The sequence below is a fragment of the Encephalitozoon cuniculi genome, chromosome IX, assembly GCF_000091225.2.
Source record: "Encephalitozoon cuniculi GB-M1 chromosome IX, complete sequence".
In the NCBI taxonomy this organism is placed as follows: Eukaryota; Fungi; Microsporidia; family Unikaryonidae; genus Encephalitozoon; species Encephalitozoon cuniculi.
Genome location: NC_003238.2, coordinates 176,266 through 196,224, shown reverse-complemented (window position 1 = coordinate 196,224; position 19,959 = coordinate 176,266). Strand labels below are relative to the sequence as shown.

The following is a 19,959-nucleotide window of genomic DNA, read 5'->3' as shown; positions in this document are numbered from 1 at the left end:
CGGTTTATATCAAATTCTCCTGGCCCCTATACATCTCCATGAGGGATATAGCGTGCTCCAAGTCAAAACGCTCGTTTGATGGCGAGTCCTTGAAAAAGCAGCTTAGGGACCTCTCGATATTTAGGCTGTACTCTCTGAGTCGCTGGGCCGCAGCTTCCTGGTATCCAATTCTACAAATTCTCCAGACGGTGTAATGCTTAAGATACTCTTCCGAGTACGATGACAGCCCATAAACATTTTCCATGTAAGATTCAGCCATCCCCCTTTCTTCTACATGCTCAGAGTCTAGGAGGATTAGTACCCTTAGAAGTACCTCCCCTTCACTCAATTTGGGATTAAACACCATCTTTACTCTTGGCTGGGCAGGCATTTTCCACTCTTTTTTGGTACAGATGTTTCTGGACTTAAGCCCCACTACCCCTCCTCTTTCCGAAAGCCTCCAAACTGCCTCTGTTTCCTCCCCGTTCAACTCCCTCATTCTTCCGTACAAATGAAGAATAAGAAGTGCCAGGACATCATCTCGCTTGTCTCTGCACAAGCTAAGCTCCTTACGTAGCAGGCTCCTAAGTCCTGCATGGGCCATCGATACAATGCCTTCTGGCCCCCTATCAAATGCCTTCTGGACCAGGTTGGAGAATATCTCTATCCCTATGTTCCTTATTGCCCAGAGGTTCGAACGACTGCATTTGAAGGCAATCCCAAACAACTCTTCTATCTGAAGAGGTAACTTTGAGTTCAGGCATCCATCCTCGATGATCCTACTGAGAATGTTCAGGCAATGGATTTTAGCACTACTCTCACCTGTTTCAACCAATTCAAGCAACCTTTTCAGGATACGCTCAAGAATAGATGGATAGCTCCTAAGGATCGATGCGAACAGAAGAGGAATTCCTCCGCTCCTCCTAACGATAGCTTTGCAGCTCTCGATTCTATTAAATGACACTTCAACTATCTCTAGTAGCTCGTCTTCTTCAAAAGCCATGTTCTTGAACACCATGTTTAAATACTGAGACACCTGTAGCACAACACCCAGATGGTTTATGTGCAGAAGTACCTGCACTAATCTAGCCGAGAGGGCTTTGTTTCCGCTCAGCACCATTCCACAGTAGTAGCTACAGCACTCTCGCATGTTCTTCCAGTAGACTATCAGGCTGTCGTCTTCCTGCCCATGAATAACATCAGAAAGTCTTTTGAAGCAACAATCATAAACTATGTCCACCCAGGTAATAATATCATGTTCCTTTGTTTCCGAAAGCATGTTTAGGAGCCCGTAAATAGAAATTTCCTCCATGCTTTTTTTTCCACTTACAAAATCCTTCATGTGACTATCAAAGACACTCTTCAGATGGCCGACAAACCATCTTGATTGGCAGCTCTTGATATACTCTACACATCCGTGCACATCATGGGACTGGTGGCTTTCTATTTTTACACTCATCTCCTCAAGGCCGAGGAGTATCTTGGTACTATGCTTACAGATGATCATCCGGACCTCGTGGTCAGAATCAAATAGCAGCTGGGCGCATCCCGGGAACTCTATGATGCCCTCGGCCACTAGAGAATCCATCAGATACACCCCAAGTACTCTTCTGGATGCATTGGTACTCCGGAGCATCGGCGATATAACCTCGAGGTACATAGTCCTAAGCTTATGCTTTTCTTCAACTTTCTCTTTAAGCCACAGGCGGAAATACTTGATAAGCAGCTTCAGCATACTTCTGCTGTAGATAAATTGATTGACTTCCAGAAATCTTCTCATCAACCCGACACCATCGATATGTCTAAGAGACTCAATCCTGACTTCCACGCTCCTATAAGTAAAGAATCTTTGTGGATCGTGCATCTTTAGAGGCAGAAACAACCTTGCCACAGACTCGTCGCCGACAATCTTGATAATGGAGCGTGCCCTGTCTGGAGAGAGCTTTCCAAGCAGCTCTCGAAGATGCGAATACCCTGTGCTGTTGAGTTTATCTGGGAGATACACAAAGAACCTCTCATCCATGCTCTTGAGTATTCTCTTGGAGTACCTGAACGAGGCCTTGTTCATGCTGGAAAATAGTCTTTTCACGGCTCTTATGGAGTCAGGATCTGCTGGGTTCAGGTCCTTAGGACAAAGCAAATTCATCTCCATAACTTCTTCACCCGTGAACTCATTAAAAACAAGATCCACCCTGTTCAGGGAGTATGCTATCAACGTCTTCAAGACGGCTCGCCTCAGATGGATTAGATGCAGGTGTGTCTTACATTTGTGGAGTACTCTTCCGTCATAAACCTTGTACTTTACGGCAAGCTTGTAAAACATTAGGAATATAGCGAGCTGACTTGCTTTATCCGCACCGCTCAGGAGCAGCAGCAGGTGGTCTACAGCCTCCTTAGGGCAACGCCCCAACTGCACTTCCACCAGACATAGTCTAAACCGCGTTTTTGCCTCTTCTTCCTTGTATCTCCATAGGTGTCCAAATCTGACTTCCTCTCCGCTCTCTCTGGTGCAGGATATCTCCATTCCACTTTCGAGGTCCATCGACATTATCTCTTTATAGCCGATGGTATGAAGATTGCCGACTTCTAATGCTAGCAAGAAAAGATCCTTGGCATTCCAGCAGGAATCCATTGGGGATCGGAGCATTGAATACTTCAATTCATAAGAAACGGACCAGACACCCTTGATGGACTACAGCAGTAAGCTAAAGGTTATTAGGGAAACTTCTGTCAGCCCGGAGGAGGCAAAGAGAATGATAGAAGAATTTGTGCTGAGCAGTGATGTCCTGGAAGGAATACAGGTCCTTCAGCTTGAGGAGTTCTTGAACAACGTGTGAGGTGCCAGCTGAAGAATTTGGCGCACAAAGATGAAATTTCTTGTTCTGCCTAAGAGCACGGAAGCAATGAAGTTCTTAACAAGCCATCTTCGCTAAAACTGAATGTCATTGAAAGTCTTACATTCATCAGGCTGAGTAAACAAATGTCACAGGAAGCTCGGGAGGTTTTCAATCTAGTTAGAAGCACACAGAAGGTATGTGACTTCGGGGTGACTTCGCAGCACTGGCAACTCAAGGACATGCTCAAAATCAAGGGCGAATCCCTGATTTTTCCGAGAACATGCAATGTGATGTCCCATGATCTCCACACAAATGCAACCAAGGCGATATACGAAGGAGTGGACTTTTTCCCTACATCCATATGCTTGAAAGATGACATTCTGGCGGTGGGCGGGTCCAGAGGACATCTCAAGATCAAAAACCTTGCCACCAACGAGGTTCTCTCTCAGATTGTGAGCTCATCCATCAATAACAACATATGCATAAACAGCAGCAGGATCTTCATATGCAACAACGACAGGACTCTGAAGATATTTACAATGGACCTTAGAAGCAGCGGCAGCATAAGCCATGTTGCGCAGGTCAACAGCTGTGCAATTAGTCCAGATAACAAACTTCTAGCCGTGGTGGGAGACTCGAACGATGTATTTCTGTATTCCATAGACAACGACAGCTACAAGTTGGTTAAAAGGTTGAAGAGCACGGAGGATGGAGGGTTCAGCGTATCATGGAATAGCACGTCCTCTTCATTTGCAGTTGGGACCCAGGATGGATACGTGTGCATATGGGATGTAAGAAGTGACGGCATCCTCCATAGGTTTGAGAGCAAGCAGAAAGATAGTCACAAAGGAGCAGTCCGGAATGTGAAATTTTCCCTAAAGAATTCGCTTGACCTGTTATTTTTTACGGAGCACTTTTCATTCCTGACTGTCTGCGATATGAGGGACCTTAGGAGATGCCAAAGGATCAGGATATTTCCCGACAAACAGATAACAGGGGCAGTCTTTTCTGAGGCGAACGACAAGATATTTGTCAGCACGGAAGACGAGGTGGCCGAGATAAATATAAACTCCAAGTCAAGACGCATGTTTGCAGGGATATGAGGGCTGCTAGTTCTTCTGATGCCCTGTCTTGGAATGTTAAGCTATGAAAAAATTATCCCAGGGAATGAGAGAGAACTACTACAACAAGAAGAAGCTGAAGTATCTTGAGATGCTGAGGTCTGGAAGGCCAAAGAAAAACTCCCGGGGAGAGATAGTCAAGGATGCACCCTTCCAAAGCTCCAAGGCAGAGGTTGGAAGGATCGAGCCAAGCAGGAAGTGGTTTACTGGGTCGAAGACTATATCTCCTACGGAGCTGGATGCATTCAGGTCGGAGATGAAGATAGAGACCCCATATAACGTGCTTCTGAGCACGGGAAAGGTTCCGTATTCTCTGCTGGATGATAGCACAAAGAGGAAACGGCTTAAGGATTTTGGAGAGGTCTTTGGAAAGAAATCTGTTCGGAAGAGGCCGAACCTTCGGTACAGCAGTCTGGAAGAGCTATCTCGGCAAGCCAGGGATGTAAAGGAGGAGAAGGTGGAAGCGAAGAAGGATCATGTCAAGGGACAGAGCCACAGAATATGGCTTGAGCTATACAAGGTCTTAGACAGCAGTGACGTGATTATCCATGTTCTCGATGCAAGGGATCCCATGGGAACCATGTGCGAGAAGATAGCCTCCTACATCAAGGAAGAGGCACCCCACAAGCATCTTATGTATGTGCTAAACAAAGTAGATCTCATTCCTACGGGGGTGACTGCGAAGTGGCTGAGACACTTCTCGAGGTTGCATCCCACGATAGCATACCATTCGAACTCGATAACGAACAACTACGGAAAGGCCAACCTGATAAGCCTGCTAAAGCAGCTTAGCAAGCTGTACAAAAAGAGTCATCTGAGCGTTGGGTTTGTAGGATATCCAAACACAGGCAAGAGCAGCATAATAAACACCTTGAGAAACAAGGAAGTATGCAAGGTTGCACCGATCCCGGGAGAAACAAAGGTTTGGCAGTACATAACACTTACAAGGGGGATCTACCTCATAGACTGCCCAGGAATCGTCCCCATCTCAAACTATGATCAGGCTGTCCTCAGAGGAGCAGTCAGGATCGAGAACATCGAGAATCCCGAGGACTATGTCGACATGATAGTTGAGAAGGCTAGAGACTCGATAGTAAAGACCTATAAGATCCGCTTTCTCGACTCTGCAGACCTGGTTGAGAGACTTGCAATCAAGTTTGGCAAACTGCAGAAGGGCGGAGAACCCAACACCAATGTGGTTTCGAAAATGATTCTCCATGACTGGGTCCGAGGGAAGATCCCTTACTTCGTTCCCCCGAAGGAAGAGGCAGGGGAAGTGTGATAGAAGAAGGCTTATTAGCAACGTAGTGCCTAGCAACATTAAACCTTATGGGATTTCCACAATACTCAACTCAAAAATGTTTATTTTATCCTTGATTCCTGTCTATGTTACTTTCATGTAAGCGGCTCAGACCCTTATCCGAAAGAGGAGATATTTCTTTCCCAAGCTTTGCCTCTATGTCCATCAGCATTTCCTTTTCTTCCGTGGTAACCAAACTTATTGCAACTCCAGGGGCTCCAAACCTTCCAGCCCGTCCAATCCTGTGAAGATAGGACTCGGGAGACTTAGAAATGTCGAAGTTGATTACGTAGTTTGTGTTTGGAGCATCCACTCCACGTGTGATGAGGTCAGTTGCAACCAGAATCTTACACTTCCCTTTCAGGAAGTTGTGAAACACTATATTCCTGTCTTCCTGAGCCATCTTCGAGTGGATGAAGTACGAAGGAAGCCCCATCTCGGTAATTTTCATGGCAAGAAGCTCCACAGTCTTGATGCTATTGCAGAAGATCACACACTGGTTGATGCTTAGTCTCAAGAGAAGGGACTTCAAGCATAGAAGCTTTTCAGAGGGCTTCACATATGTATAGAACTGCTTAACTCCTACGGGAGCGAGCTCCTTCATCAGATTAATGCATAGCGGGTTCTTCATGTATCTTCTGATAAACCCGGTAACAAAATAAGGAAAGGTTGCAGAGTACAGTAGCATCTGCTTTTCCCTTGGAAGCAGATCTAGAAGCTTTGTGACAGTCTCTCCAAATGTCACATCAAGCAGCTTGTCGGCCTCATCAAACACCAAGATCACTCTTTTCGAAAGCGTCCCAACCCTCTTCTCAACCAGGTCCACAATTCTTCCTGGCGTTCCCACCATCACGTGAACACCATTGGACACCCTTATGATGTCGTCCTGCATGCTAGTCCCTCCAACCACAGGCGCAGATATCACCCCAGTGCCCTCAGACATTCTTTTGACATTTCTTGATATCTGTAGAGCAAGCTCTCTGATGGGTACCAATATGATTCCCTGGATGCTCAGCTCTGAGGAATTTATCATGTTGAGCATGGGAACTATGTAAGATGCTGTCTTTCCGGTTCCATTCTTCGATCTGACCAACAGGTTCTTTCCTCCTAGGACATGTGGAATCGATGCCACCTGGACAGGCGATGGAAAGTCATAGCCAATATCGCGTATTCTTTTCAGCAGCACCGGCCCGAGTCCAAGTGACTCCCATCCTATGCCCTCTGTTTCTCTTACATCCTCCGACAGCAACCTCTTCATGCCACCTCCTCCCGGAGAAAGGTGCCTGCAGCGCATGATGTCCTTGCCATCTTCTGCCTCCTCCTTGTCCATCCCACAATCGAGACGATTGCCATCTCCCTTGTTTTTTCCTATTCCTATCTGACCCTGAATTCCTTGTATCTTAGCTAGATCAACAGGCTTCTTTTCTGCACGCCCTCTCTGTGTGAAGCCATCCTTGTCCCAAGAGTCTTTCCGATCATTCCTTCTCCCTTTTTTCCCATCCTTCTTCACGCCTTCGATCATGCTTTTCATGGGCATTTACAGCACGTATTTGTTTGAGCCTCAATTAAATTTGTGATTTCAAGTAGGTTCTGCGGCTCTTGCTTGCATATGCGATGTTCGATCTAGTCAAAAGAACTCCTAAAACGGGTGATGTCTAGGATGTCATACTTCCCTCTGCATTTCATACAGAACTCGTCGTTCGAGTATAGGAATGACTGCTTTAAGCATCTTCTGCATATAACATCGTTGCATATAAGCTTCTGCAGGCTGGCGCGGTCTTCTCCAGTGAACTCCCGATGACACACACTGCATGCATCCCACTCGGGTATCCCATCACTAAAGGCCCGGGTCCTCATGATCATCCCGCCAAGCTGGTTTATTTTATCGTTGGAAATGTTGTAGATCTTGTCGCATTTAAAGGCCTCTTCAATAGCGTCAAAGTCATCTACAATGATCTCCCGAATATTGAGGAGAACCAGCACCATGTATGTGTAGAAGGACACCTCAATCGTCGGGAACATCCTGTTTACCAGCCTGACCACCTCACTGCCATCTTCTCCCTTTGTCTGCTTTTTTACAAACGACTTGGCTCTCATGACATATTCCTTTGCTGTGCTGTTCTTCGCTGGATACCTGATCCTTCCATTATCTACTCTCCTGACAAAATCCTTGGCTAGCTCCTCAATGTAGTCTGCTCCAAGGCTGTGTCTCGCCCTCTCCCTCTCAAACCTTGGAAAAACCGTGCGGTTCAGTCCTCGAAGCCTTCTCGCGTCAATTAGCAGGATTTCCCTTATCTCGGTATTCACACGGCTTAGTATGGAATCCACAACACTCCCTTGGCCCGTGACGTCCGTGGAAATCACCTCTCCATCTGCAATTGCGCTCGAAAAACTCACATTCTGGAACATCTCCAATCCATTCACCACTATTGTGCCTGTTCCAAACCACTTCAGGCGGCCCATATCCACCTTGTTCACCACAGTCATTCTGTTCGTGTGGCTCGCAAACAAAATAAGCAGAAGATCAAACAAAAGAACCAGTAGAACTAGACATCTCTTTTTTATTCTTCTTGACCTCAGCTTCATATGGATATGCAATTTTATTCTCTTTTTCTTATGCCAGGCAGCCGATGCAGAATATTGCCTGGAGGGCTCGGAACGTCAAAGCTATCCAAGCCTCATCCTTTCGAGAAAAAATAGAATCCCATCCATCCTCCATCTGCTCAGTCCGTTCTTCTCATAGAACTCCCTTATGCTGTCTTTATTGACTACCGGCTCCGGAATGTCCATCACATCTACGGCAACGGGATTCAGGTACAATTCTAACAGCATGCTTGTTTCCTCTTCCCCTACAGATCCTTTTCTGATTGCCTCAAGAGCCTTAACAGGGCCTATTCCCTTGACCCCGTCTGTGTAGTCACTTCCCAGCAGATAAGAAAGTGTTATTAAGTTCTTTCTATCAAGCTGAAGCTCTCTTTCAATTCGATCCAGGCTGTACTTCTCTATCTCTCTGTCTTTTCTGAAGAAGTTTCTGTAGACTGTTCCTCCATATAGCAAGACATCGTTGTCTTCGGTTATTACTCCGTCCACAACATTGTTATGGCACATAAACCCGCATTGCCCGTCAGCCTCCATGGGCGCATCCACATAGGGGATGTTAAATACCTCCAGGACACTCTTCACCAGTCCCAGGACCCTGGAAATCTCACGGCTTTCTTGTCCCACATCCGAAGAGATCTTTCTGCTTCTGTAAAGAGAGTCGCTACCTCTTTCCTCGTACTCTATGGATGCTTCATCCGAGTATCCCGAATCTTCATCCAGGATAAAGAACCCTCCCATCATCTTCTCTTTTGGAGATGTTACAGGTGTAACGTCCTTAGACTCAACATCCCTCGCCGCTTCAGTGGGTTCGTCGCCTTCTGCCGATACTTCATCCAGACTTCTATATTTATCAACCAGCCCTCTAAGTATTGGATAAGATTCAAGATGTTCCGAGCATAGGCTGTTCCGAGTGTAGATTCCGTCACGCTCTTTGGGAGTGTCGAGATCCGCATCAGACTCAAGCGTCAAAAAAGATTCCTTGTTTTCAGGCTTGCTCATCACATTTGGATTGCTGTCTGCTTCATCCGATGCCTTCGTGAGCCTGTATGAAGCCCTACAATCCCCCAGAACCCTTCTGTATCCTCCTTTCTCCAGCGATTTTATGTTATGACTGATGAGATTCCGCATCCTCAGATTCTTTATCTGCAGGCGCGAGAAAACATCCGGATCATTGGAGCTGCATCTTGTTCTTATTTCCTTTCTTCGTCCTCTCAAATCAACCAGCCTTCTGAGCTTTTGAGTTCTGGACAAATCCTTGGACTCAACAAAGTCAAAACTTATCCTTGACCCCAGGCTATCCTGTTGGTCTTCTGGCCCATCGGAAGGAACATCCTCGTCAGAGCTTGTTGCCTCAGATAGATATGAGTCCTCGTCAGATTCAAAAAAGTCCCCCCAGTTGTATCTTCCGTCTCCAAATGTAACAGAGCCCTGCTCACCGTGTGGTTTTTCGGAGGCATCCAAACATCTAAGGTTTTTGTCTATTTTGTTTATAGAAGTCCTGTTACCCCGTCTTCTTCTCTGCAAGATTGCATGGCGCTTCATCTCCGGAGCTTTTCCGTCGAAAACAAAGATGGGGTGGATCCTGTGGTACAGCAGCTTGACGATTCTTTTGGAAAAAAAGTACACAATATCGTCGCTCCTCAAATGTCCGTACTGGCATATCCAGATGCTTGTGTCCACGGCAAGCTTTACTCCAGACGGTGTGACTTTCTCTGCAGAGGGTTTGAGGATCTTCCACAGCGACCGGACTCCCATAGGGGCTGCTGGAATCCGCCTATTATTCCTTCATTGCAGGAGAGAAGGCCTTTACTTCCCTGGGTTCCTTGCATTGCTCATTATAAGCTCAACCCTGTCCTTGATGTCTGAGGCTGCCTCCGGTGTGATGAAGACGCACGTATCGTTTATGTCCTCTATTACGAAGTTCTCCGTCTCCCCAAGCTTCAATATCACCTCTTTTACGCTAGGCTCTGTTCTTAGGAAATACCCTTTTGTCGCTTTCACCATCCGAGGGCCGGATTCCTAGAGTTTAACCGCAATTTCATCCGGCATCCAATGCCCTACCGGAATGAAGATAGTTTCGACGAAGGAGCTGGATGCAGACTTCGTCGTAAGGTTCTTTGACGACGTGGTGGCTGTCCCCACGGAAACGGTTTACGGACTGGCTGCAAGCATATACAATCCCCGTGCCGTAGAGAGACTACTCAAGCTCAAAAGGAGACCTGCTGACAATCCACTTCCGGTTGCCGTGTCTTCGTATCGGATGCTTAAGGAGATTGTTAAGGAGCCGATTCCTGAAGAATACAGGAGACTGATGGACATGTTTTGGCCTGGGCCCCTGACTCTTTTGTTCAGGTCGAAAGACTGTGTAAGCTCTGTTATTAGGAGCGGGCTTGAGAGTGTTGCTGTTAGAATGCCCAAGAGCAAGCACTTGCTGGAGATAATTGAAAGGCTTGGAGCGCCTGTGGTGCTGCCCTCTGCCAATATAAGTGGAAGGCCGAGTCCTACAACTGCTGGGCATGTGGTGGAAGACTTCGGAGATGAGGTCAAGCTGATAATCGACGGAGGCCCGTGTCCCATTGGACTGGAGTCCACTGTTGTGTCGTATGCAGATGGAGGATTACAAATCCTAAGGCCCGGAGGGATAACCGTAGAGGACATAGAGAGTGTTGCCAACTGCAAGGTGTTCGTAAGGAATAGAGCCAATGATGAGGAGACGGAGCTATCACCAGGGCAGAAGTATAAGCATTATTCTCCAAGGTCTCCGCTGATTTTATTCAAGGGACAACCCGAGGAGGTGAAGAGTGGAATCCTTGAGTACATCAGAGCAAACCCGGATGTCTCCAGAATAGGAGTTGCTTTGCACTCTGGGATAGATCTTGGGGTGCCCGTGGATGGGAGGATTAGTGTATTTAACATGGGAAGTGACAGAAGAGAAGTGTGTAGAAATCTTTTTGAGGGGCTTAGAAGCCTCGATAAGATCAGCAGTGTAATTTTGGCTGCTGGAGTAGATTACGGGGAAGAGGGAGATGCAATTATGAACAGGCTGGAAAAGGCGGCGGACAGCATTGTTGAGCCATAACTGATTAAATGGTCGTTATTCTTTTAGGGTTGGAGCGTACCGAAAGTTTAGAAAAACAGAAGTACCAGACCCCATGGAACACTTGCTATTTGAATATGCCGGGGGATACGGGCTGTTTGTACTCAGGGAGCACGAGGACATGTCAAGATCCACGTATGACGACTACACCAAGCTTACCCAAGTTTTGAGCTTTAAGTCTGGAATGAGATTTAGCGGTCTTTCCGATGCGCTGGAGCATCTTCGGTGTCTTTCCCGGGGAGAGATCCATGAGGATCTTCGGAAGTTTCTTGAGTTCAACTGTGTGAAGGTTTTGCACTGCGATGGATCACTAAGAAAAGGCCTGAGCATGCTTGGGATTGAGCAGAAGGAGAGCGAGAATGTGATGAGAGGAGTTAGAAAGGCCTTTGGAAAGCTTATGAAGCTTGACGAGTACGACGGAAAGCAGATGATACTTGGGCTGGCATATGGATACTCCCGGGAAAAGGTTGAATACAATGTGAAGAGGGAGGACTTTATTGTGATAAACACGGTCATGCTGCTGGAGCAGGTGGACAAAGACATAAATTCGTATTCGATGAGGATAAGGGAGATTTATGGATGGGTGTTCCCCGAGCTGAGCCGTGCACTGAAAGACAACCGTGAATACATTGAGGTTGTTCGGTGTTTTGTGAACGAGGAGGTGGGCAAAGAAGATGGGAAGTGGCTGGATTTAGGAGTAAGTGGGGAAAGGCTTACTGAAATCAAAGAGATGAAGAAGAACTCGATGGGAACGAAGCTTTCTCCGGCGGATATGACGAATTTGAGGAAGCTGATAGAGATAGTAAGCGACAAGGTTGAAGTCAGAGAGAATCTCAGTGGGTATCTGAAGGACAAGATGAGTTCGATTGCACCCAATCTTGCAACCATTCTAGGAGATGTCCTTGCAGCAAGGCTCATTTCGCAGGCGGGAGGGCTCCTCAACCTTGCAAAAGCCCCTGCATCTACATTCCAGCTTTTTGGTGCCGAGAAGTCACTGTTTAGATCGTTGAAGATGAAGAAGAAGACGCCCAAGTATGGGCTTATCTACACCTCTAGCTATCTATCCAGGGCCCGGGACGAGGACAAGGGAAGAATTAGCAGATACATTGCAACAAAGTGTTCGATTGCAGCTAAGATCGACTGTTTCAGCAAGGACAGAACACCACACTACGGGATTGAGCTCAAGCTGTTGATTGACAAGAAGATCCAGTCTCTCCATACTGACGAGGAGGTGGAGAGGACAAGTACTGTGGTCCAAAGGGTGTTTGATAGGATAAACGGGATATCCAGAGACAGCGCACCAGAGGACAATGCAGAGCCCAAGGAAAGGCCAAGAAAAGATGTAGAGCAGAGGAGGAGGCCGAACAGGCCGGGATCCAAGGAAGAGGTGTTCCGATTCCGAGAAAGAAAGGGCAAGGATGGGAACAACTCCCAGGAAAGAGATAAGCGGGTAAGCTTTGATTTGACAAGGAACGATGTGAAGGAAACCGAGAAGATGCCGAAGAGGTTCAAGAGAAGAAGACAAATTGACTAATAAACTATATCTTTTGAGGGTTTGTGGCGAGGGCTTTTTTGATGAACTTCTAAACCAAGATACCCATGGAAATAGAGATAGGAAAGGAGGCGATTCGGAAGAGCACGGAGTATGCCAGCAGGGGTCTTGGCGGGGTATCCCTGAAGCCCTTCCGCACTTACTTCGACATAGACAATACATTCGTCCTGAAGAAGCTTGTGCTGATTCTATTCCCATTCAACAACAAGGAGTGGACGGGCGACGACGAAGGAATGGCGAGGCCAGAGCTGTATGTCCCGGCAATGAGCTTTATCTCCTACATCCTCTTAAGGGCGCTATATCTTGGACTTGAAGGTATGTTTAGCCCGGAGAGGCTGGGAATTGTATTTACCAGACTGTTTTTCCTCGAGGCTGTGTGCATAGCACTCACAAGAATCTCCGGGTACTTTGTTGATGTAGGTCTGAGCACTCTCGATGTGGTAGCATACAGTGGGTACAAGTATGTCATTGTGTTGCTTCTGCAGCTGAACAAGATGCGGTATGTTCAGGTAATTGGAGGAATGTATCTCTATGTAAGCTTCTTTGTTTTTCTTAGCAGAAGCCTAAAGAGACGTGTGATGGACAAAGGAGCTGAAAGAATGAGGAGGGCATACTACTTGTTTGGAATAGTTATTGTCCAAGAGTTTATTGTGTTTTTACTGTCCTGATAATAAAGGCCTTTCTTCGTAACGCTCTTTGGGCGCCAACGCTGTCTCATACATATTTCATGAATCCATCTTCGCCAACAACAATCGTCTTTTTCTTCTTTTTAAGTCTTCTTTCTCCAGCCTCGTATTTCTCCATAAATAAGTCCATTTCCTTTTCCACCTTCTCCACATCCAGTAGTCTCTCTCCCACCACTGCCCTTGCACACCTACTCTCCATAAACTCTATTGCAGTGTCCAGGTCAACAAACCTATACACATACACAAACTCTCCTCTGACCTCTTCTTTCGACTTGAGTTCTGCATCATCTACCACGAGATCCATGTCATACTTCATGCTGAAGGACACCAGGTCTTCCTTTCTTTCCATTGCAACATCCATCTTAAGTTTTGGATGCGCCTTTCCAATCCTAAAAGGAAACTCCACCTCAAGGATAGCCATCTGGGGTTATCGGGGACTCCATATCAACCCTGTTTTCTCCGCCAGAATTTCTTTCATTTTCCAAAAGCATCGAGCAGAATCCATGGATCTCCCCTTCCTCGCTTAGAAATCCACACACATTGCAGACCACATATCTTCCTCCCAGCCCTAGAATAAAGTCCATGTGCTGTACCAGCGACTTTCTGCTCAGACGAAGCTCTCCTCCAACATTCTCAATCCATCTGTCCGCCATAAGCATGTCCACTACGTCTCCTGAGACTGGGATTCCAAACACAACGTTCCTGAATACCTCCTCTATCTCCATAGTCCTGGAGTCTGGTGGGTGCGAGCTCCGGTTATCCTTTAACACAATGCACGATCCGTCAGGCCACCTAACGGCTTCATACTCAACCGGCCTGAGAAGCTCGTTCAAGGAACTTAAGACATCCCGATGCTCGCCATCCACAATCCCATCTGTAAGTAGCTTGAGGACAATGCTTGAAACATCCATCTCCGGGACTTATTTTTGCCAAAAAAAGTATTACAAGAGGCCTGCGTTTAATATCATCAGAGCTCTGCTCTTACATCGTCCTCTCTTGGCCCTTTAGCATCATCACCTGCCTCAAATCTTCTTTGCTCAGGCTCAGCTGGTACAAACTTAGATAGATCAATCCCCAGTCCTCCAGATTCGCGGATGAAGCTAATCAGGTTTTGAAGATTCCTTTCTCCGCCAGAGTACTGGACACTTTCCTTTCCTCCAGCCTTGAAAAGTAAAAGAGTCGGAACAAAGCGGATCTCAAGGTCGGTGATGTCATTTAAGTCAACATCGCAGTATCCAACAAGTACCTTTCCATCCGCATTGTCTTTTGCAATCTCCCCCAGTTTCTCCACTATGGGCTTGACCCGGATGCAGTGTGGACATCTCTCCGTTCCGAACACAATAAGCCGGTCTTTTCCAACATCCTCGAGATGCGACTTGATGTTGTTCCTGGTAACAACCTTCACATTCCTGCTACTGTTGTCTTCAGGCTCTTCCTGCGACTTGTAAAATATCTCGGCCTTCTTGTCTAGCACATCCCTAACAAACCCGACGAGGCTTTCTCTGTTCGCATTCTTCAGGACATACTTTCCTCCATCTTCGCTAATCGATACACACCCAGGGAGGTTCTCCTCTGCCAGCCCATACTCGCCAATATCAATATTACCCTTCAGACTCGGAATTAATATCACCCTTACATCGCTTCTGAAGCTGTCCAAAGACCCAGAATACTCTTTCATGATATCCTCCCCACGGTTAGTGTCGAAGAAAATGTAAAAGATGGTTCCATCAAACGACCTGTACAACGAGATGTTGGCTGCTGAGGTAAATCCAAAGACCGGAAGATTCGATAGAGAAAGAATTTTCTTGGTGCTTTCGTTACTGAAAGATAGCTTGTAGGACAGGTCATCGCTTGCATTATGCCCATATATCCCTGGAACCGGAACTTCCAACTCAGATGCAAGAGACAGGTCTGTAGATATAAAGGCACTAGAGCCCTCCATATTACTCCGGAGATCTGCCTTATATCCAGATCCGTCCAGAAAATATACGATGAAGTTCCCCTGCTTACTGTTCAGACCGCCACTACCAGACTTCATGACCTTAACTATCTCTTCGGTCGGTGCAGGATATTTCCTCAGAACATCCACTGCACCTTCAACATCCTCGGCCTTTGGAACCACAAACATTCGCCCGTCATGCTTTATCTCAACACCCTCTCCCTCAAACTTTTCATCTTCAGACACATACGAAAAAATGCTTTTCATGTCCTTCAGCATCCCGATCATAGACGGGCTTGGTACAATCTTAAGCCTGTCAAGTACCTGGATGTCTTGTCCATGGATACCTTCTCCCATTGTGTAGCCTGCAAAAAGAGCTATGGTAAACACACTTCCAAACATATTTCAGGGTTGCCTTGATTTAATATAAATAAGCAAGAACCTGGCAATCTTATGCTTCTCAAATAAAGCATGACCACAAATCCTTCTGGATGCTAGGAAATACTGATAATTCACGAGTTCCTTCAACTTGTTTGAGGAATTCTGAAACAGAAGAACTTAATGCTGCTTATTACCTTAGAAGTTTCTCTACCCATTCACATAGACAGATATCGGTTCTCCACACCTCAGAGAAAGAAACAATAACTCAAAGATAGCCATGCCGTCTTTATTCCATTCATCCACTATGTAGACCTCATCCAGCCCGAAGGTACTTTTCTGGCACCCCCCCCCCCATACACCATGTCGTAGTCCCGTCCACACACATGCGACACACACACACACACAAGCATGCTCATCACAAACACCATACTCTCAATGCCCTCGCCAACACTCTTCTCTCCACCCCCGCCAACATTCAACACGAGAAGCAGAACAGATGCAAACGCAACAGCCGCAACACACAGATACAGGCTCCACTCCCCGTCTCCGCCAACACACAGAGCCCCGAGAACCAGGTTCCCACACACAACCACACACACCTGCATCAGCGACATCCCACACAGCACACCGCCCTGCACAGCCATCATAACGGCCCCAATGCCTGCCACCGTCATGCTGTACACACTGCTCCTGACCACGCCCCCGTGGAGAAGCCCGGCTGCCATCGGCACAATGCACCCAACTGCAGTCCACTCCTCCCTCAGCATCCCAATCACCCCGTCGTCACGGTACCTCGCTGCCAGTCTCCACACCTGGTATACAATGGTCCCTGCCACGGCCAGCGAGTACACCCCCGTGTTCCACGCCCTCCGAGTTGCACTGTCCTCCTCCTCAAGATACCAGAGGATGCACTGGACCACCAGAATGGCTGCAAACACAAGGCGTAAGTTCCTAAAAAGATTACTTATTCCATCGGATTGGATAGGAGGTTTTTCAGTTCTGTCCACTATGGGTTCCTGACCAAACATCCTCCCGTCGACTTCTTCTAGTTCTTCCTTCAATACAAAAAGCTCACTAGTTATGAATTCAGGGCCAAATGCTTGAGTGAGAGCCTTTTGAACCTCATCAACCACAGAGTCTAGATCAGCTGCTTTGCTACTAACTCCTTTTAGTTCCCCCTTAAGTTCAGAAAACTCTCTGGCAAAAGATCCTTCACCTTTCTTAAAGCTACTGATGGCTCTTTCATATTTCTTCTTGAAAATCGTAACCTTTGCAATGAGGACCTTAAGAATACCCTCAGCACGGGAAAGAATCCCTTCCAGCCTTTCCCTTTCTTCTTTTGAGGAAATCTCCGTGACACTTTTCCTCAGACCGTCTAGCCCATTCCGGATCCCTTCTTTCAAGTTCTTAGAAAAAAGCTCACAGGCGTCCTTAAAACACCCCTCGAAAACACTGACACAGAGCAGTCTTGCCTCTCGGGAAAGGCCCCTAATAATGTTGTTGGGAAACATACTAGATCCCTCTACTAAAAGATCAAGTATCAAATCTTCAGCAGGTATGGTGCCTTGGTCTGTATAAAACTTCCGTGCATCTTCTGGGATGTAATCCAGAGGGCAGGAGCAATAGATTCCTTCAGTAAATGGCAAGACCCCTTGGAGTGCATCCAGGAATGGCCCAAGTAGTTCGGAATAGATACTTTCAAGCTTATCGTTAAATTTGAAGAAAAAGTATATCCGACAAAGCGAAAGATTTGAATTATCAAGGCAATCTCCACAGACATTTCCTTCACTATCTACGAGAACGGGAGGAAAAACAATGCATCTGTTAGATGTCAGATCGCATATCAACTTTTTAGCCTTCTTAACTGTATTAATATTAGCCTTCCTCTTGAATAGGTTTTTTTGATCTTTCAGACCTTTTTTTTTCAAGTTTCTAATAACATCATCAAATAGCACCTTGTAAATGGTCCCTGCATAACTAAAAGCCCCCCACAACCCAGAACCCAGCCTAGTATGTTCGACGAGTTCTCTGTCTATTCTCTTTAGTATTTTTTCAATGGTTGCACTGAGTTGTTTCATTTACAGGGCCGTTATCTGCTTATATTATGTCCCAGATGTTTTCCTATATGCTGTTTTCCTTATACAGCTAATTACAGGCTTAAAAGTTGTAACAATATATATATTAATAGATTATCAGTATTGCAGATATGATATGTGAGAACATGTCTGACATCCAATGGGGCGTAGGGAGGTAGGAGGGAGAGATGGAACGAGCAGGATAGATGAGGACATGGTTGTCAGCTCCCAGAGTGCACATAGTAATGCAGTGCACCAGGAAATCGAGTGGAGTCCGGAGTCCAAGAAAGATATGATGGATGACCACCCACTCCACCACTCATCATACGGGCAGACCAACTTAGGTGTATCCAGAGGCACTAAGTAGCACATAGAAAATATCCTATCCACCATCCACACACACTCTAAAGCCTTTAATGATCAAGTCACATGAACTCTGCATCTTCTCCCTGCTGCTCTTCCTCTTCACACGAGCCGTCCACCAGGTGGCTCTTTATCGGGATCAACATGCAGACTCCTGCCATAACTCCAGGCCCTCGAGCACCACTGGGTAGTTGCTGCCCTCGACAACACCAATCACCAGAGCCTCACTTCAGAGGAGGGCCAGTCTGCTCTGTCAGACACAGAGACCCCGTTATGAACACGTTCCTCATCTTCTGTGACGTGTATACAGACAGCGGTGTTCTGTAGTAGCTGTAGATGTCCACCACCGTGATCCTGTTTGCCGGGTACCTCTTCTTGAGATTCCGAACCATCACTGCATGCCTCCCAAGCCTCATGCTGTGCTCGGGCGGCGGAGTGTCCCTGCTGCTCCTCAGCAGATTCGCAAACCTCCTCCTGTTCATCTGTGTAGTTGTTTACCCCAGAATACAAATCACTTCCTCCCGCACACAATAAACAAACACCCCTACATCTGCAGAGCCTCCACATGCTGCTCTATGTTCGCCATGGTGGCCTTCTCGCCCTTGCTCCGTCCACGGTATCTCTTGCACAGCCTCACCAGTGCATCCCTCCCCACCAGATAGTACTCCCCCTCCTTGGCTGCATAGATCCTCTTGCCAAGATTCAGAAACCTTATCCCGCCAATCTCCCCAAGAACAACCCTCGTGGGCAGCTTAAATATCTCGCGAGCTGCATACACCGCATCCCTCTCCGCCTCGCTCCTCGGCCTGCCACACTCACTCCCAGAGCCATCGCACCCTGTCTCCCCCGTCTTCCTGGCCCTCACACCCAGCTCCCTCCTCTTCCTCTCAAGCTCAAGAGACTCCTCCATCTTCTCAGACATCACCTCCCGGAACCAGGCCGTTGTAAAGAACATGTTCAGCAGTAGCTCAAGCAGAACAATCCTGCCCCGAGCCTCCCGGCGAGACAGTTCTCCGTCTCTTGCAGAAATGCACTCCACAATCTGCGAAATGTCCGTGTCCAGCCCCCTCGACACACATCCAATAAACTCCCTCAGATCGTCTTTCCACCCTTCCTTTCCACAGTCCTCCACAGGCCCTTGCTGCTGTCCGCCCTGCAACACATCCTGCGGCCCCTCGGCTGAACACATCGCCTCCACCGCTACCCCCACACAGGGCCTGACGTTCTCCACAAACCTGTCCATCCCGTTCTCCTCAATCTCTCTCCGAAGTGCCCCAACCAACTTCTCGTGCACAAGACGCATCATGTCAGACCCATACGCCGGATCACTAATAGCCGAGGCCAGCGACCAGGCATCCACGCTTCTGATCCTGAAGACAGACCCAAAGGTTGCCAGTGCCCCAAAGATCTTCATCACTGCCTCGACATCCCAGGGCCCAAGACCCTCAACACTCACAATCCTCTCCTCAGAGAGTCTCAGAATCGACTCCACATCTGCTGCCATGGAAGACAAGCCTTTCTGCCTCTCCGCCCCCCTGGACCCTGGCTGCCCTGGACCCCGTTCCTCTCCACCGCCTCTGCCTCCCGAAGAGCCCCCAGGAACAGGATTAGGTGCCTCACAGCACTGGCTCTGTGGAACCCTGCACCGCATCACCTCCTGCGAGTCTCTTATGCTCCGGAATGCATTCTCCTTCAAAACCCTCCCAAAGGGCGTCTCCATCGTTATTCCAAGCAGGTACCCCCGGATCCTGCCTCCAGACACCCCCTCTCGCCTTGCCAGCTCGGAAAGCTCGAAGTCCTCCTCACGCCATCCACAGGGAGACTGCACCATCACTGCATATCTGGGCCCCAGGACCCCAACAACCCGCCCACACTCCCCAGACTTAACGACACACACATCCTCGTTCACTACAAATCCCGACAGGAGACGCCGGTGTATGCTAGCCACCATCTCATCGATGTCCTCCTGGCTGTGCTCGATAAAGTAATCAACTACAAACCTCTTTATTGCTGGGCTTTCAATCATCA

At 47.4% G+C, this 19,959-nt stretch overlaps 16 protein-coding genes across 16 annotated transcripts; 6 read left to right on the top strand and 10 right to left on the bottom strand.

Moving 5' to 3' along the window:
* Positions 1 to 4: 4 nt before the first annotated feature.
* On the bottom strand, positions 5 to 2,611 carry ECU09_1670 (uncharacterized protein; the record flags this gene model as incomplete). Its single annotated transcript, NM_001415484.1, has 1 exon — positions 5 to 2,611. The coding sequence occupies one exon, from the start codon at positions 2,609 to 2,611 to the stop codon at positions 5 to 7; it is 2,607 nt and encodes an 868-aa protein (NP_001402420.1).
* A 55-nt stretch (positions 2,612 to 2,666) lies between these two features.
* On the top strand, positions 2,667 to 2,816 carry ECU09_1665 (uncharacterized protein; the record flags this gene model as incomplete). The annotated part of the gene is made up of 1 exon (NM_001415483.1): positions 2,667 to 2,816. One exon carries the CDS (start codon positions 2,667 to 2,669, stop codon positions 2,814 to 2,816), a length of 150 nt encoding a protein of 49 aa, NP_001402590.1.
* A 143-nt stretch (positions 2,817 to 2,959) lies between these two features.
* Positions 2,960 to 3,919, top strand: ECU09_1660 (uncharacterized protein; the record flags this gene model as incomplete). The annotated part of the gene is made up of 1 exon (NM_001415482.1): positions 2,960 to 3,919. One exon carries the CDS (start codon positions 2,960 to 2,962, stop codon positions 3,917 to 3,919), a length of 960 nt encoding a protein of 319 aa, NP_001402419.1.
* A 64-nt stretch (positions 3,920 to 3,983) lies between these two features.
* Positions 3,984 to 5,219, top strand: ECU09_1650 (uncharacterized protein; the record flags this gene model as incomplete). Its single annotated transcript, NM_001415480.1, has 1 exon — positions 3,984 to 5,219. One exon carries the CDS (start codon positions 3,984 to 3,986, stop codon positions 5,217 to 5,219), a length of 1,236 nt encoding a protein of 411 aa, NP_001402418.1.
* Positions 5,220 to 5,304: 85 nt separating this feature from the next.
* ECU09_1640 (ATP-dependent RNA helicase) lies at positions 5,305 to 6,768 on the bottom strand (the record flags this gene model as incomplete). The annotated part of the gene is made up of 1 exon (NM_001415479.1): positions 5,305 to 6,768. One exon carries the CDS (start codon positions 6,766 to 6,768, stop codon positions 5,305 to 5,307), a length of 1,464 nt encoding a protein of 487 aa, NP_001402417.1.
* A 92-nt stretch (positions 6,769 to 6,860) lies between these two features.
* On the bottom strand, positions 6,861 to 7,823 carry ECU09_1630 (uncharacterized protein; the record flags this gene model as incomplete). Its single annotated transcript, NM_001415478.1, has 1 exon — positions 6,861 to 7,823. One exon carries the CDS (start codon positions 7,821 to 7,823, stop codon positions 6,861 to 6,863), a length of 963 nt encoding a protein of 320 aa, NP_001402416.1.
* Positions 7,824 to 7,904: 81 nt separating this feature from the next.
* On the bottom strand, positions 7,905 to 9,593 carry ECU09_1620 (uncharacterized protein; the record flags this gene model as incomplete). The annotated part of the gene is made up of 1 exon (NM_001415477.1): positions 7,905 to 9,593. One exon carries the CDS (start codon positions 9,591 to 9,593, stop codon positions 7,905 to 7,907), a length of 1,689 nt encoding a protein of 562 aa, NP_001402415.1.
* A 51-nt stretch (positions 9,594 to 9,644) lies between these two features.
* On the bottom strand, positions 9,645 to 9,842 carry ECU09_1615 (uncharacterized protein; the record flags this gene model as incomplete). Its single annotated transcript, NM_001415476.1, has 1 exon — positions 9,645 to 9,842. One exon carries the CDS (start codon positions 9,840 to 9,842, stop codon positions 9,645 to 9,647), a length of 198 nt encoding a protein of 65 aa, NP_001402538.1.
* A 61-nt stretch (positions 9,843 to 9,903) lies between these two features.
* Positions 9,904 to 10,917, top strand: ECU09_1610 (uncharacterized protein; the record flags this gene model as incomplete). Its single annotated transcript, NM_001415475.1, has 1 exon — positions 9,904 to 10,917. One exon carries the CDS (start codon positions 9,904 to 9,906, stop codon positions 10,915 to 10,917), a length of 1,014 nt encoding a protein of 337 aa, NP_001402414.1.
* Positions 10,918 to 10,990: 73 nt separating this feature from the next.
* On the top strand, positions 10,991 to 12,469 carry ECU09_1600 (uncharacterized protein; the record flags this gene model as incomplete). The annotated part of the gene is made up of 1 exon (NM_001415474.1): positions 10,991 to 12,469. The coding sequence occupies one exon, from the start codon at positions 10,991 to 10,993 to the stop codon at positions 12,467 to 12,469; it is 1,479 nt and encodes a 492-aa protein (NP_001402413.1).
* Positions 12,470 to 12,534: 65 nt separating this feature from the next.
* ECU09_1590 (uncharacterized protein) lies at positions 12,535 to 13,155 on the top strand (the record flags this gene model as incomplete). Its single annotated transcript, NM_001415473.1, has 1 exon — positions 12,535 to 13,155. One exon carries the CDS (start codon positions 12,535 to 12,537, stop codon positions 13,153 to 13,155), a length of 621 nt encoding a protein of 206 aa, NP_001402412.1.
* Positions 13,156 to 13,201: 46 nt separating this feature from the next.
* On the bottom strand, positions 13,202 to 13,594 carry ECU09_1580 (uncharacterized protein; the record flags this gene model as incomplete). The annotated part of the gene is made up of 1 exon (NM_001415472.1): positions 13,202 to 13,594. One exon carries the CDS (start codon positions 13,592 to 13,594, stop codon positions 13,202 to 13,204), a length of 393 nt encoding a protein of 130 aa, NP_001402411.1.
* On the bottom strand, positions 13,581 to 14,084 carry ECU09_1570 (uncharacterized protein; the record flags this gene model as incomplete). Its single annotated transcript, NM_001415471.1, has 1 exon — positions 13,581 to 14,084. One exon carries the CDS (start codon positions 14,082 to 14,084, stop codon positions 13,581 to 13,583), a length of 504 nt encoding a protein of 167 aa, NP_001402410.1.
* Positions 14,085 to 14,140: 56 nt separating this feature from the next.
* ECU09_1560 (uncharacterized protein) lies at positions 14,141 to 15,514 on the bottom strand (the record flags this gene model as incomplete). Its single annotated transcript, NM_001415470.1, has 1 exon — positions 14,141 to 15,514. One exon carries the CDS (start codon positions 15,512 to 15,514, stop codon positions 14,141 to 14,143), a length of 1,374 nt encoding a protein of 457 aa, NP_001402409.1.
* Positions 15,515 to 15,795: 281 nt separating this feature from the next.
* On the bottom strand, positions 15,796 to 17,571 carry ECU09_1550 (uncharacterized protein; the record flags this gene model as incomplete). Its single annotated transcript, NM_001415469.1, has 1 exon — positions 15,796 to 17,571. The coding sequence occupies one exon, from the start codon at positions 17,569 to 17,571 to the stop codon at positions 15,796 to 15,798; it is 1,776 nt and encodes a 591-aa protein (NP_001402408.1).
* A 904-nt stretch (positions 17,572 to 18,475) lies between these two features.
* Positions 18,476 to 19,957, bottom strand: ECU09_1540 (uncharacterized protein; the record flags this gene model as incomplete). The annotated part of the gene is made up of 1 exon (NM_001415468.1): positions 18,476 to 19,957. The coding sequence occupies one exon, from the start codon at positions 19,955 to 19,957 to the stop codon at positions 18,476 to 18,478; it is 1,482 nt and encodes a 493-aa protein (NP_001402407.1).
* Positions 19,958 to 19,959: the final 2 nt, after the last annotated feature.